The 15,355-nt window shown below is 34.4% G+C and overlaps 2 protein-coding genes across 2 annotated transcripts in view; one reads left to right on the forward strand and one right to left on the reverse strand.

The window, feature by feature from the left end:
- Window positions 1-5,071: 5,071 nt before the first annotated feature.
- On the reverse strand, window positions 5,072-6,521 carry LOC111705206 (glutamic acid-rich protein). Its single transcript, XM_023477683.1, has 3 exons — window positions 6,334-6,521; window positions 6,031-6,128; window positions 5,072-5,701 (listed from the first exon to the last, which is right to left on the reverse strand). Exons 1-3 carry the CDS (start codon window positions 6,396-6,398, stop codon window positions 5,166-5,168), a joined length of 699 nt encoding a protein of 232 aa, XP_023333451.1. The 5' UTR covers window positions 6,399-6,521; the 3' UTR covers window positions 5,072-5,165.
- Window positions 6,522-11,496: 4,975 nt separating this feature from the next.
- Window positions 11,497-15,355, forward strand: part of LOC111705213 (uncharacterized) — a 41,110-nt gene continuing 37,251 nt past the window's right edge. Inside the window, exons 1-3 of the mRNA XM_023477689.1 lie at window positions 11,497-11,656; window positions 12,549-12,636; window positions 14,313-14,381. Of these exons, the coding sequence (XP_023333457.1) occupies window positions 11,598-11,656; window positions 12,549-12,636; window positions 14,313-14,381 (216 nt within the window). The 5' untranslated portion in view covers window positions 11,497-11,597. The remainder of the gene's footprint in view (window positions 11,657-12,548; window positions 12,637-14,312; window positions 14,382-15,355) is intronic.

Here is a 15,355-nt window from a genome sequence, read left to right on the forward strand (position 1 = left end):
GGGTATTTACCCCCAGGATTCTAGGGGGGGGTATTTACCCCCAGGATTCTAGGGGGGGGTAAATAACCCCAATAACCCCCCTTATTTACGCCACTGATGGAAACGTTCTTGATTAAGAGCAGAACAAGAGGGATGCAACTGTTCTTCAACTAAGAACGGAATGGAACGGGAAGACTGTTCTTCTACTCAGGACGGAACGGAATGGGACGGAACGGAATGGGACGGAACGGAACGGAACGGGAAGGAACGGAACGAGAACGGAACAATCTAGCTGAAGGCCCTCGTTCTAGAACGGAACGGAATGATTTAAAAAAAGTCGGAACGTGCCCAGCACTACCTAGATGTTCCAGAGTTTCCCCTTAGAGGTTTTCAAGTCTCAGATCCTCTCTGTCCTGCAGAATTTCTCAGCTCCTCCTAATCATTATGTTCGTGCAACAGCTCCTGCTGTCCCTGCCTCTTAGAGAACTGAAACCCATGTTTTTGTTTGTAAGGATTCAACTACTCCTCTCCATCCTTAGTTTAGAGGACAGGACCTGGTTCTACAGAAGAATGACAAGTATTTTACTCTGCAGTTAGGAGCTCAAGCAGATAAGGTTTCAATAGACAGACTCAAACCATTATTCTTTTTCAATGTTATAGTTCCTCAAGCTCCTCCAACAAGAGGACGTCCTTGGCGAGCTCCTCCAGATTGTTCTCCACCCCCTGCAGCAGTTAGATTCAGTTCTCCGCTTTCTCTGCCTCACCCTCCGCGTAGTTCTCGGCCCTCTCTTCAGCGTTTTCCTGTTCTTAGAAGAAATCTTCCTAGAGTGGCCAGACAACCAACTACAGCTTTATCTCCTTGTCAACCTCGTAGATGATGCTGGGGGGGCTTTATCTCCTTGTCAACCTCGTAGATGATGCTGGGGGGGGGGACCTCTGTGGCGGAGTTAAAGACAACCTTCCTTAGGCTCTAACCTGGCTTCCTTCCACGTAGCTAGATATTATAATATGTGAGACTGATTCCAGTCACTATGAGTTTTGATATATGTTTTCCTTGAGTAAACTTTCTGCTATGCTCTGGCAAAATGTTAAGAGGACGTCATGTTGCATTGTTACTCTACAATATACATTATACATTCCTTTTATCCCTTTTACTCCTTTTATCCCTTTTATTTCTTTTATTCCTTTTATTCCTTTTATTCCTGTCCTTTCTCCATTATAAAATGTGTTTGTTTGCTGAACATATTTTCTGAATTTCAAACAAATATATATATCTACTTATATTTATATCTACTCTCCAGTATGTAGGCTTAGTTTAAAGAATTTTCGAAATGTTTTACTCTTGATTCATAAACAACCATATTTTTTTATATTCAAAATCAAAAATATTGAAATTTATGTCTTTAGGCCCTTTCTCTATATAGTAGCATGTTTTTCTTTTCTCATGCTAAAAAATACTTTAAATGGTTGGAATAAATTCAATACTTATTGCAAATCTATTGTTTGCAAGAATATAAAATCTTCAAGGATTTTGTTATAATATTTTGAAAAAAAAGGTTTACAACCAACTTCAATGTAGTATAAAGCAAGAAAATTTATATTTATAACACCATTTCACAAAATTTAAATTCTTTTTGCTTTAGCACTACATTTTTTCATAAAGGTTTTGTAGCTGTATATACAAAGCTATAAGGGTACTAGCTTGGGAACCCAGCGCTGCCCAGGTTCCTTCGTTTACCCGCAATTGAACGATTTTACCAGAAACACAAGATTTTTTCTATTAAATACGAACCACTCAAATAAGAATCTCAAAACCAAGCTTAGCACATTCCTGTGGCTCTCCCAAGTTCCCCAATCAAAAGTTAAGGCAAATCGGTCCGGGGTTCCTGAGTTATGATGGACAAACGAACAAACAGACACCCAAACAGAGATTACAGCTTTATAGATACCATCAAGTCATTAAAATTCTTAAAAACTAAAATCATTCTTATGTAACTAAGCTTTAAGAAATTGTATGATATTGTGTTTTTGATTTACAGAAAATGAGCAATGGCGACCTTGATGTTCTTATAAAAAATCATGATGTAAATAATCACAATCATATCAATGAAGATTTCAACAGTGCAGGCTCTGATGATCCTAGATCAGACTGCAACCATTCTGTAGGACTTGGTAGTGTTAGTGATCTCAATTCAAGTGAAAATGTGCTGACAATTATTCAGCCTTCTTCTAATTGTCAAAGTCAGTTAGAATATCAAGAGCATCATCCTTTGCTTGCTGCCGAGAACTTGGTTAAGACCCCACCTGCATATCAAGCTATTGATATTAAAATGATTAAAAAAGAAACAATTGTTAGCCTTGGTGGCGGGGAAACCAAGCTTACAGTTGCAACTTCTTCAGGTATTGATGTTGACCTTCACAGGCATTGTTGTTGCCTAGTTATTTAGTATAATTTTACTGTAGAATTGATGAATGCAAAACTAAAACCTAATAATATTACCAAATAAAGCAAAATAAAATAAAATAGGAATGTTTTTAACCAAAATTATGTTAGATCAGGGACTAGGAGTCAGCCAAATATGTGAATGATGTAAACAAAGTTTAAATTATTCATATATTTGAGTTTTAACATTTTTTTCAAAAACAAAAAATTTGAGTAAATCATTTTTTTCACCTTCAAATGTACATTGCACACTAATCAGTGTTTATATAAGTTTTAACTTTTGATGCCATTAACTTAATTATAGGAAGTAAACAAATATTTTTAAAGTTCCCTTGTAAGTTTGTCGAATTTTCTATAATTTTTCTATTTTTCTAGGTAAGTCTGCTGCTTACAGATCTCACTAATTTGTTATGGTAATATTGCTGGCTGAATTGATGTTTGCTTAAACACCGTTCCAGCTTGCAGTCTAGTAGCATGGCAGAACAAATTTATTATTTTTCGATTTTGCGGAAATTTAGAAAATATTTTTAAGATGGGGAATACTTTCAAAATGTGTTTATAAAAACAGGAATATTTCATTTTTAGATAGTATTGGTATGGTTTATTATTGATATTTAAAAAACCAGTTGACATAATTGTGGTCTAAATTTTCATTATACTACCTTTTCAGATTAAAAATTACTAGCTGAAGTATCAGGTGTTGCCTGTGGAGTTTTTAAAACCTCAGAAAAAAATTGAATTTTAAAAAACAAATAACTTGATTTTATAGCCTATGGTAACCCCCAGGCACCCTTGGGTTCCCGTAAAAAAATTCGGCCAATTTGGTCCAGCCTTTTGGCCAGCTGTAGATAATAAAATTAAATGAGCGAAGAGCTTTATTATATAGATTGTAAAATGTGCATTTTAAGTAAGAATGCCCCTCCCTCTTTGGTCTTGAATTTTTTTTTGAATGATGCATGTTTCAAACTTTAGAGCTTGATATTGTATTTAATAGTTAAAGTTTATAATAATAGAATATGCCAGAATTTGTGAGTTATAAAAGTAAAACTTACTTGAGTACGAAACATTACTTGTTAACACAGTAATTAGAAGTGAAAAAAATAATTATTTAAGAAATTATTATTAAAAATGGATCAGTGTTCAGAACAGTTTTTGTTTTAGCTGATTTTTGAACAAATAAAGAACTTTCAATTTTTTAAAAACTTTTTTTGCTTTTTTATTGTATATTTTGAGATAAGTAAACTATTAATAATATCTTATTTTTCAACAGTTGAGATTTGTGTTTTTAAATCAAAAAGTTTTTTAACAGCTTTTGCCCCTTTGATCAGGATCTGGATCTGTATCTAGGAAGTGGAATGTGTATTCAACTAACACGGATCCTAAGCACTGAAGTTTTTTTACTATTATGAAGTTTTTTTTGTGTAAACAAGTTTACCCACGAGCTAAATTGACAAAAAAAATCTGCTGATGCCTATGCACTGTGCACTGTGCATATAAACTGTGTGAAAACTATGAACATCCTAGTATTAAACCTGGAGAGGAAAAATAAATTATTCTTTTTCTGGGGAAAAGAACTGTTTCTTTGAGTCTTCATCCATCATATTTCCAACCGTTGTTGTTGAGATTACATATTTTTTTTTGTATTTTTTTTCAACTAGAGTGAGCGCACTTAGTTTTATATTTTATTTAAAGGAATTGAGTCTTTGCCACAAACTCTTTTTTCTAATCACTATATCTTCTGAACCAAATGTTGCAGACCTTAGATAGTTCAGACTAAGAATTCTATTAGATCAAATAATCTGAGTTTGAAATATCAAAGGTTTACAACATCAAGTTCTAAAGATATTGAGGTTTAAATATTGGATTTTGTTCCAAAGACGCAATTCCTATATTTAAACTATCATTGACTTAAAAAATATCAGATTATATATGTAAAGTAAGTTAAAGTTTTTGAAATAAAATATTATAAAACAAAAATAAAAGGTGTTGTTACCCTGTAAGCTAATGCAAAAAATGTTCTATGTTCAGAGCTGTGAGCTCAAAATTCCTGAGTTGGGGGATTGAAAAACAAGAAAAAAGAAATATATGAATGTAATTGTTTGAGAAATTGGTAAAATGAGACTTATTCATTTGTTTTGTTGTAGTCATTTTTTACATAATTTATCTGTGTTCACAAGATCTGGTTCAAAGAAAAATACCAAATTATCTCTAAAATCATTATTACAATAATTCCTAAAGTTTGTATCAGTTTAAAGTTACTGTGTAATGCCCGCAACGATAATATATATATAGATATGCAGACAGGTATAAATTTAGAGGTCTTGAGATAATGAGCACAAAGCACCATCTCTGTCGTACGCATGGCATTTTATCCTCTGGATTGTTGCTAATTTATCACTTTGTTTATGCGTGATAACACTAAATGCGTACTATTGTATCAACAATGTATACTTGTTAACCATTAATTTTAAAACCTATATAAAATGTCGTCTTCTACTGGAATCTCCTGGCGGAGACAGCCAAACCAAATTTTCAGCCCGCAAATTCCATTGTCCTCCTCCGACGGAGCTTAAAATATTTTCGTTGTTGTGAAATCATTAAAGTTAAGCAAAATATTTTCATAAGAAGCATAAGTGAATTTCTCCCTTTGCTGCCTCATAAAGCTCTGTTAGAGTGCCTGGAACACATCCTCCTCCTCCAGTCTCCTTAAAAAGAAAAAAAGTTGTTTTTTATTAACTAAATTTCAGCACATCCTATCATCTTGATCCTCTGGGTTCCTCCTTTCTTCTTGATCCTTTGGTTTCCTCATATCTTCTTGATCCTCTGGTTTCCTCCTATCTTCTTGATCCTCAGGTTTCTGTATATCATCTTGATCCTCTGGTTTCCTCCTATCTTCTTGATCCTCTGGTTTCCTCATGTCTTCTTGATCCTTTGGTTTCCTCATATCTTCTTGATCCTCTGGTTTCCTCCTATCTTCTTGATTCTCTGGTTTCTTCATATCTTCTTGATCATCTGGTTTCCTCATATCTTTTTGATCCTCTGGTTTTCTTCTATCTTTTTGATCCTCTGGCTTCCTCCTATCTTCTTGATCCTCTTGTTTACTCATGTCCCAATCATCTCCAATCTGTTTACTCTTATCTCCAACCTCCAAATCTTCATCATTATCATCTCCCCATGGATATGTGTCCTTGATACTGTTTATATTATGATCCACAAGAGTAAAACTTTCATTATCCTCGCTTCTAGATTTCCGAATCTTCTTTGTTGTTGGATCCCCATCTATGAAAAGTGAATGTCTATACATCATGGTCAGATAAGAATATTCAATTTTTCTCTCTTCGTATCATTAAAAAAAATTGCAGAAAAATCACCAACTTTGCCAAAATTATTAAAATAACATACAAACAAACAAGCACTCAAACAATTCATAACTAACTATTTACATCTATAGTCAAAATTAGTGAAAGTTATGAATACCCTAGGCCTGGGCCCTGGAGTATAAATTTTGACTTAATTATCAAACTTATAAAATCTTATTTAGAAAAATGAATCACAGGTGCATCTTGTAGGTGTAGGTGTTGTAGATTCTGACTACAATCCAATTGTACCTGGATCAAAAAATGAAGGAGGGTCATCTGGATCTGAGTCAGACAGTGTTAAAGTGGATGAAGCAGCAACTTTGTTGATTTCATTTGATTTGGTTTTTCTAAAAAAAAGTTGGTCTCATCTTTGAATGTCAAACAGGCCTGTAATTGAATTTTTTTTAGGGATGAGGAGGGGAGGCCGGAGCAAAGCTTTTTTACACATTAAAAATGCCCTAGTTTTACTTAAATTTTTTTATCACAAGGGAATGGGATGCCTGTGCGTGAGCCCTTAAAGCCCTAAAATAAATTAGGAATGAGAAAAATAACCTGAAGAGATCAGAAGAAAAAAAGTTCTTAATTGTTTTCTGTGTTAGTTTCCTCTTAGGAGGCATAATATCTGAAATTTACATACAGGAATATGTTTTTATTTGCAAAAATTCTATAGACTAAAATTAGTACTTGGTATTGGTTGGAATCTGTCCTAGTCTCCTAAAGAACGCTTTTTGGACCCCCCCCCCTATNAAAAGTACAAAAAGGGGGGGGGGACACAAAAACTTTCTCTAGGACAGAAACCAGGGTTCAATTTGTTTAATATTTATAGCACAATAAAATTTTAAAGCTAGGCATAAAAAAATCAGTATGTTCAGAGTCTAAGCTGGCTCAAACAAACATATAATGTGCATCACCTTAACCAAATGAAAAAAACTACGAAATAAATTTACAGAATATTAATTCTGTTTTTTTATGAAGATTGAGGAAGTTTGATAAGTTCTTTGATGACTTGACCTACAAAAATATTATAAACCTTTACCATAATTCATACCATCCTCGTATACAATTTTTGGATCCCCCCTCCCCTCCCCCCTCCAATCAATTTTGTATGTATGACCACTTTTTCAACAATTATATATTTAGGGTTAGGTTAGGTTAAGACACTTTCAGGGCTGAGTGCTGCGGCTAGGACATGCAACGGGGCAGGGGCCAAGCGCTGCGGCTAGGACTGGCTAGGGGGTCAAGCGCCCCGGCTAGGAAAGTTTAGGGGACTGGGGGCTCCTTCAACATGGTCAATTATATGATTGTATCCATGTCTTACATATAATATTCATGTACAAAATTGATAGGAGTGGGAGGGGGTCCAAAAATCGTATTTTAGGAAATTAACTCATAATATTTATTTTTTATTATAACCAGTTGTGTGTGAGTGAACTGAAGTAACCAGAGTTTACTGTTTAGGCATCTGCAAAATGCCACAAAAACTTTTACTTTCATGAAAATAGACGTCTTTACACAAGTGCAGTCTGCAGACTAATCAATAGGAAATGTATTTTTTTTTGAAGGGAAGTGAACAAGTCAACTGTTACTTGTAGAGGCAGCAAGTGGAGTAACCCCTGCTATTCAGGGCCTGAATATATGTTCAGGGATAATTACCTCCACTCCAAGATTCTAGGGGGGGGGGGGGTAATTACCCCCAGGATTCTAGGGGGGGGGTATTTACCCCCAGGATTCTAGGGGGGGGGGGGAAATAACCCCAATAACCCCCCTTATCTACGCCACTGAATAGTTGGCAATAGTTGGCAATAGTTGGCAATAGTAGGCAATAGTAGGCAATAGTAGGCAATTGTTCCAGAGGTCCTCTCAAATTCGCCACAAATCTATAGAAGATAACATACATAGAAGGTACATTTCAATCTATCCAACCTGAGTTATAAGGAACACTCGAGATGGACCCCACCACCCCTCTCCAACAGGATACTCCCCATGGAAATCTTCTGAGACCCCACAACAGGAGATTCAGAAAACATGCACCAGGAACTCTCCCTGTCATTTACAATGATGCATGATTTGTCGCACACCCACCAACCACGTTCGCAACACTGGAGGTGGCAATGAGCAACAATGACGCCATCCCAGACACTCTGACCATGCCATCCAAATCCACACCAATGCATTCAAATATGCAATTAGAGAGAACCAAATCCACACCCTGAATGCCTTATCCAAACAATTCATTCACCAAATGGAAACCAACCTAGAATTCTTCATCTATGTCCCCTCCAACACCATGATCTGGGTGAAGCCCCTCATCCCCTCCTCCAATCGAACCAGGAAATTCAGGAGGGGCGCCAGGAGAATCAGGAGGACAACCAGGCAATCAGGAAGAGAAACAGGAGGAGAATCAGGTACCTCTGGAAGAAAACTGGAGGAGAACCAGGAAATCCAGGATAAGAACCAGGACAACAGGAAAAGAAAGAGGAGGAGAATCAAAAACTTCAGGAGGAAATCTGGAGGAGAACCAGGGCAATTAGGAAGAGTAACAGAAGGAGAATCAGGTACTTCTGGAAGAAAACAGGAGGAGAACCAGAACATCCAGGAAAAGAGCCAGGACAACAGGAAAAGAAACCGGAGGAAAATCAGAAACTTCAGGAAGAAATCAGGCGGAGAACCAGGGAAATCAGGAAGAGAAACAGAAGGCAAACCAGGTACTCCAACCAGTCCAGATCTCCGACCAATCCCAACCCTCCTGTCGAATCAGGAAACCCAGGAGGAAATTCAGGGGAAAAATCAGGAGTGAAGAATCTACCTCCAGACCTAGGAACCAGTTTGGAGCAGCTCAGGATGAGTTCCACACAGATTCCACAGAAACCGAGCAATAGAGCTCGTACCAACTCCAGATCACGGGTTTCATTATTTAGACAATTTCTTGAATCTTTAAAAGCATGAACAGTTTCTTAAAGACTATCCCACAAGGAAAAAAAATTAACAATTCAAAATTTTCCCCAGAAAATTAGCATTACCTAACTTTCAAAGAAAATTTATTCTTTTTAATCTTAAAATAAAACTCATTTCAATTTGATATTCATAGTCTTTACTGCTTTTCTTTTAATTAATTCAATTTCTATTTTGAACAACATTGCCAAAATCAGAACCCGCCGGAATAATTGTCCCGGATCCACAGCTCCCACCGGGACTCTAGTTCACCTTCATTCACAAGGGAAAACCAGGCTAAACTCAAATTAAATTGTCATTTACCCTCATTATAAATTGAGCCAGACATCAATTAAAGCCTCAATTTCTATTTTTATTTGATCTTTCATTTATTTCATTTGCTTTACGCCTGCCCTTAAACATCCTTAAGTGGAAAATTTTCAACTCAATTTAACTTATTTGACGATTGTCTCAACAGCATTATTAAATGAAAACAGGCTGCCCATGACGATGTAATTAAGTAATCATTTTGTTTGTTCGTACACAATAATATTAATCTTACATGTACCTTAACATGTCACATATCATTTCTTGTTATTACCAATTCATCAATCATGTGCCTATCAATCAATCAAATACCAATTTAACCTTTGCATTGTTTATTCTCGTATATAACCCTGATATCCTCAAACCCCCCGTCTGGGGCCAGTGTTAACCGAAACAATTAAAGCTTACTCTGCTGTAAGGTTTTCTTTGACCAAGATTTTCTCCAGTGGCCAAACCAACATTTTATACCTCAGACAGAACAGTAAACACTCTCATGTGTAGCGCTCACGCTTCAAATATATATAGTTAAAAGCTTTAAATTTCGTGATTTATAAATCTTTGTAACCAGCTGTAATTTAAATGTTGTTTTATTCTTGACAACCAGACACCTCAATTTACACTATTATCCTCAAATAGTAAGAATATTTTATAATATAAAACATTGTTAACATTTATGTATCAATCAATTTATATCAATGCATTCTTGTTAACAGTACTTATATACAGGATTGAAATATACCTTCTACGTATGTTATCTTCTATGGATTTGTGGCGAATTTTAGAAGACCTCTGGAACTATTGCCTACTATTTCCAACTTTTGCCAACTATCGCCAACTATTGCCAACTATTGCCAACTATTGCCAACTATTGCCAACTATTGCCAACCATTGCCTACTATTGCCAACTATTGCCAACTATTGCCAACTATTGCCATCATACCATCGCCAATTTGAGAACATTGGGTGACCGGGACTGTTGCTTGGGAAATAAACACCCTCCTTTTAGCCAGGAAAATTGACTCTGCCAGTTCTCACTGCACATTTCAAGACCCTCCCCCCCCTTTGAACTCTACAATCACTATTTGTTATCAAATAAATCGTAATATTTTATTGTAAAATGCTGTACTCTCAGCTAAACTCTTACCTTGCAAGTCACTCCCTTTAAACCTTTATCGAATCAAGAATGTAAAGATTTCGTCATTCTTCATCTAGTCTGAATAGTGTTTAACATTTACAATACTTCTAGTCTGAGTGTTTAACATTTACAATATTTCTAGTCTGAATAGTGTTTAACATTTACAATACTTCTAGTCTGAATAGTGTTTAACATTTACAATACTTTTTTTTCTCAAGCAGAAATCCACCACAGATTGCTTTATAGATAAATCGGGAGTAATAATATAATTTTCATTATAGAAACAAACGGATATTTGACTAGACAAAGATTGAAGGGTTACCTTAATTGAGAATCAGACATCCTGTCTATAATAAAAGAGAGGTTGACATGAAACTACGTCTATACGCTAAATATAAATTGAAGTTTACAACATTTTTTAAACAGGGGCGGACCCAGCTATTTTAAATGGGGGNTTTCCAATAAAACTGCGTTTCAGCTGGAAACTTGTGAGCGAGTAGAGGGTGCAGGGGAACCCATTTTGCAAATTTTTTAAAGGAATTGGAATATAAAGTGAGCATTTTAAGTGCCCAAAATAGAAAATTACTCATAAAATATTTAAATTATTGCTTTAGAACTTTACTTTAAAATTTTGACTCAGCCATATTAGACAAGAAAAATATAGATTTATTATTCGACCCCCCTTGATCCGCGCCTGGTATTAAAGTATACATAGATTATGCAATATTTTCTACATCAAGTTCCATTGTGTACATCAAGGTACTAATGCAAGGAAGGTTAATTGCGGTCATCTATACTCTGCGTACATATTGAAACCAGTTCTCTGGGCGGAAAATGTAAACAAGAATGGGTGCATCAGTGTTCGTCTAGTATCCGAGGAGGATAAAAGCATTTAATTTTGATAATTTTGAAAATTCACATAATAGTTTCCTATGACCAGAATATTTCGTAGATTATATTTGAGACAATAGATTCCATGTCAGGCTGTGACTAAGAAATATATAGACTATAGTTCCTTGCTGTGAAATAACTTTCATTGCATTAGTACCTTGGTGTACATCGTAAAACTGGAGTACACCATCATTTAGCGTACATCTATCTTCAGAGATATTAATTTAAGGATATCCTTTTGATACGAAATACAAAACCTTCAAAAATAGAATAAATTCATGAATTTTATGTTTTATGTTAAGACTGATTACTGAACCCCTGAATAGGTATTATGTGCAACAAGTGGTGATTAGATGGCAGTCAAAAACCTTTTGTAAGAATTAAGCATATCGTGCCGGTAAAAATTTAGGCCAACCTAGCCCAGCCCGTATAGGCAGATAAGCAGTAATTATTATCTAGACTGTATTATGAACCTTCCCTTTAGTTTACATTTTTGTTGCAGGAGCTGCTGCCCCCTCTCTTGGTGTATGGTATGACCTTCCTACTGGGTGTAGCGGGGAACATTCTTATTCTCTTCGCTGTACTCCGCAGGAAACAGTACTTTTTACACTCTCAATACATTTTTAGTGGAAGCTGTTCACGTTTCTGAAAGAAGACTAAGCCTGTTTCGTCTAAATTCTAAGGGTTTATTTTCTTCTGGAATGGCCTGGTTTTCTAGCATAACTAACTATGTCACCTACATAGATCCATGGTGATATAAAAAAATGCCAAAAGTTTTTAATTATGGCCGGGTCGACTTTAAAGTGTCGCAACGCCTTGGTCTTTGCTTTTAGCTCACTTACTCGTTTTCAACTTTGTAGTCCTAAACATGCAACATTTTAAAGCCCAATGCACTTGTCTAAGAGTTAGTATTTAAGAAGTAGTTGGCAAAACTCTCATCGGTTTTAGCGTGATGGCTGGTAACCAGCTTTGGGTCACTGTGCACCGTGCACATAAAGGAATTAATGAGCCTTTGTAACAAACTCGCATTTTATAATCCCTATATCTTTGCATTCTTATGGTGTAAACCTTTTATTTTTAAAAATCAGATTATTTTATCTAACAAACTTCATAGAATATCATAGGTGACATTGGGTTGCAAAGGATGATTCATTTGGTGTACTGTCCTGTTTTGCCTGATAAAGTCTGAATGTTTACTATAATCCCAGCACTAGCTGCTGAAAAGTCGGTAAGGTTCTTGAATTGAACTGGAGTTTACAGGGCAAAAGTAAAACACGTGTGCATTATATATTATTGATTCTAAAAGATAAAGCGATATTTGTTTTCACGAAAGGGATCATTTTGGTTTTGATATTTTTGATGGTAAAAAATTGGATATCTTTGATGTTTCAAACCTTGAATATTAAACTTAGCAGAATAGTCTCCGGCATCAGTTTGACAATTTAGATATAAGAAATTATGTAAAGAACTGTTTGAACTATAGAAAGTCAATGAAAAATCCAACCAACACGTTTCTCGCAAGCTTGGCAAGTGCAGACCTACTGCTTATCCTACTCTGCCTCCCAGTTAAGGTAAAATCTTTTTTTTATTGCATACAGTCCTTCTAAAGACAAATTCAAACATCTTTTTGATCTTCGGATTCGGAAAACGACTGTTAATATATACATACTTTAATTATATATTTAGTTACCCACTAAGGATGAGACCGTGAATTTATACGGTCTGTTTCCTTATATACATGATTCCCTGCAACTGTAAACTTGTTTCTTTTTTTGTACTTTTATCAAATAAAATATTAAAATATTAAAATACTATTTAAGGCAGAAGACTAAATTTAAACTTGGGATCGTTATATCTTAAGAGTTTCCGGTCATCTTTATAGTCTTATTCTTTGTTGGTAACCCTTGTACGTATATTAAGCTCTTATTAGAAACTGTCCAATGAAAATTAAAACAGCATTTTACTTATTAAGTCAAGCTGTTGTTAAAATTATTTGCATAAATAAACTTAAGATTGCTTAAACATGTGAATAGCGAGATTTTGCATATAATAAAGAAGTTTTCTTTGGTAATCTCATTTTTTAAGAAGTATGTATGAAATTTCGAAAAAAAAAATTATAAGAAAGCTGATAGACACAGTTTCCAATAATATAGCAATTATGGAAAAATAGAGTTTGAGCCGAGTAATCAATTCAAAAGAGTAGAGTTCAACTGAAATTCACTCACAGGCTATATATATATATACAGGGTGAGTCAAAAAAAGTGTGAATAGCGAGAACTTGCATATAATAAAGCATTTTTTTAAAATCTCATTTTAAACAAATATCTATTAAATAAAAAAAAATTTATATGCGATCTGATAAACCCTTTCAAAAAATCCGATAAACTATTTTTTACTCAAAACTGAATGAGTAGAAAAACAAAAGTGCGGGAATTTATTATTTATATAACACCTTCAAATCTAAAACTGATGTGATAAGTAGTTTCGGAGAAAATGCGCAAAATTAAATTCAGAAAATCCGCAATTTTTTTAAAAAATCATTTGGATGATTTTTATTCTTTTTAAATTCTTTTTATAGTGAGAATTTTTGATAAAGGTAAAATATCTTAATTATAATATTAGGAAATTGCGCATACAAAAGTGTATTATTAAAATTGAATTTAATTTAGCGTATTTTCTCCAAAACTACTCATGTGATTTGTTTAAGATTTTAAGGTGAGATAGAAATAATATATTTCCGAACTTTTGTTTTTCTAATCATCTAATTTTGAGTAAAAAATAGTTTCTCGGATTTTTTTAAAGGGTTTATTAGATTGCATATAATTTTTTTTTTATTTAATATATATTTGTTTAAAATGAGATTTAAAAAAATGCTTTATTATACGCAAGATCTCGTTATTCACACTTTTTTTTGACTCACCCTGTATATATATATATAACGTGTAAGTGAATGCCAGTTGAATTCTACTCATTTGAATTGATAACTCGGCTCAAACTCTATTTTCTTTAATTCCTATATTATTGGAAACTGATTGTGTAAACCTTTGATATTTAAAACTTATATATAGCAGAGTTAATATGGTTTGAAGTATCAAGGGTCTACGAGATCTGATTGAGACACAAATAATATTTAGAGTTTTAAACGAGTAATAAAGAACACAAATCAAATCCGCGTAGCTTTTAAATTTGACAAACTTTGAATACAATTTCTTTTTTTTCTCTTGAGATTTTTGCTTTGTTTTTGTAGTTGTACAAACTGTTCACGTTTACATGGCAGTTCGGAGGCACTATCTGCAAAGGGATCTACTACATTCAGGTACACGACTTTTCTAGTAGATTCCCTTACTGGTAGGTTCATGAATTGGTAGATTCCTTTACTAGTAGATTCCTATACTAGTAGATTCATTTTTTAGTAGATTCCTTTGATGGAAGGTTCCTTCACTGGTAGATTCCTTTTCTAGTAGATTCCTGTTCTGGTAGATTGCTTTTCTAGCAGATTCCTGTTCTGGAAGTTTCCTTTTCTAGTAGATTCCTGTTCTGGTAGGTTCCTTCACTGGTAGGTTTATTCACTGGCAGAATCCTTTACTGGTAGATTCCTTTATTGGTGGAGACATTTACTGATAGATTCCTTTACTATTAGATTCCTTTATTATCAGATCTCTTTATTAGTACATTCCTTTACTGGTAGATTCCTTTACTGGTAGATTCTATTACTGGTAGATTCATTTACTGGTAGACCCCTTTACTAGTAGATTCCTTTATTGGTAGATTCCTTTACTGGTAGATTCCTTTACTGGTTATAGAAACCTTTACTAGTAGAAACCTTTACTGGTAGTGATGGATTCCTTTACGGGTAGACTTCTTTACTGACAGATTCTTTTAATGGTAAATTCCTTAAATGGTAGATTTCTTCACTAGTATATTCTTTTATTGGTAGATTCATTTACTGGTAGGAAACTTTACTGATAAATTCCTTTACTGATAAATTCCTTTACTGTTAGAGTTCTTTATAAATAGATTTTTTTCTGTATTTCATGTTAAGAATTACTTCAAACAAGATTTATAGATGCGGGTTTTTTCAAAGCTTTATGGTTCTTCCTCTATTCAAAAACAAGAATATTTACAATAAATCTTAATCTGAAGAGGACAATGAAACCTTAAGTTCTTACAGCAGAAACTGAGGATTGACCTTTCCTAGAAAAAATGGAGAAATTCTCTCCTTATTCTGCGTAAATGTCTAATATTGAAGATTGACATGTGTCTTTAGAAGTATAATGGTACTGTACAAGA

This window comes from Eurytemora carolleeae, unplaced genomic scaffold, assembly GCF_000591075.1.
Source record: "Eurytemora carolleeae unplaced genomic scaffold, Eaff_2.0 scaffold132, whole genome shotgun sequence".
Lineage (NCBI taxonomy): Eukaryota > Metazoa > Arthropoda > Copepoda > Calanoida > Temoridae > Eurytemora > Eurytemora carolleeae.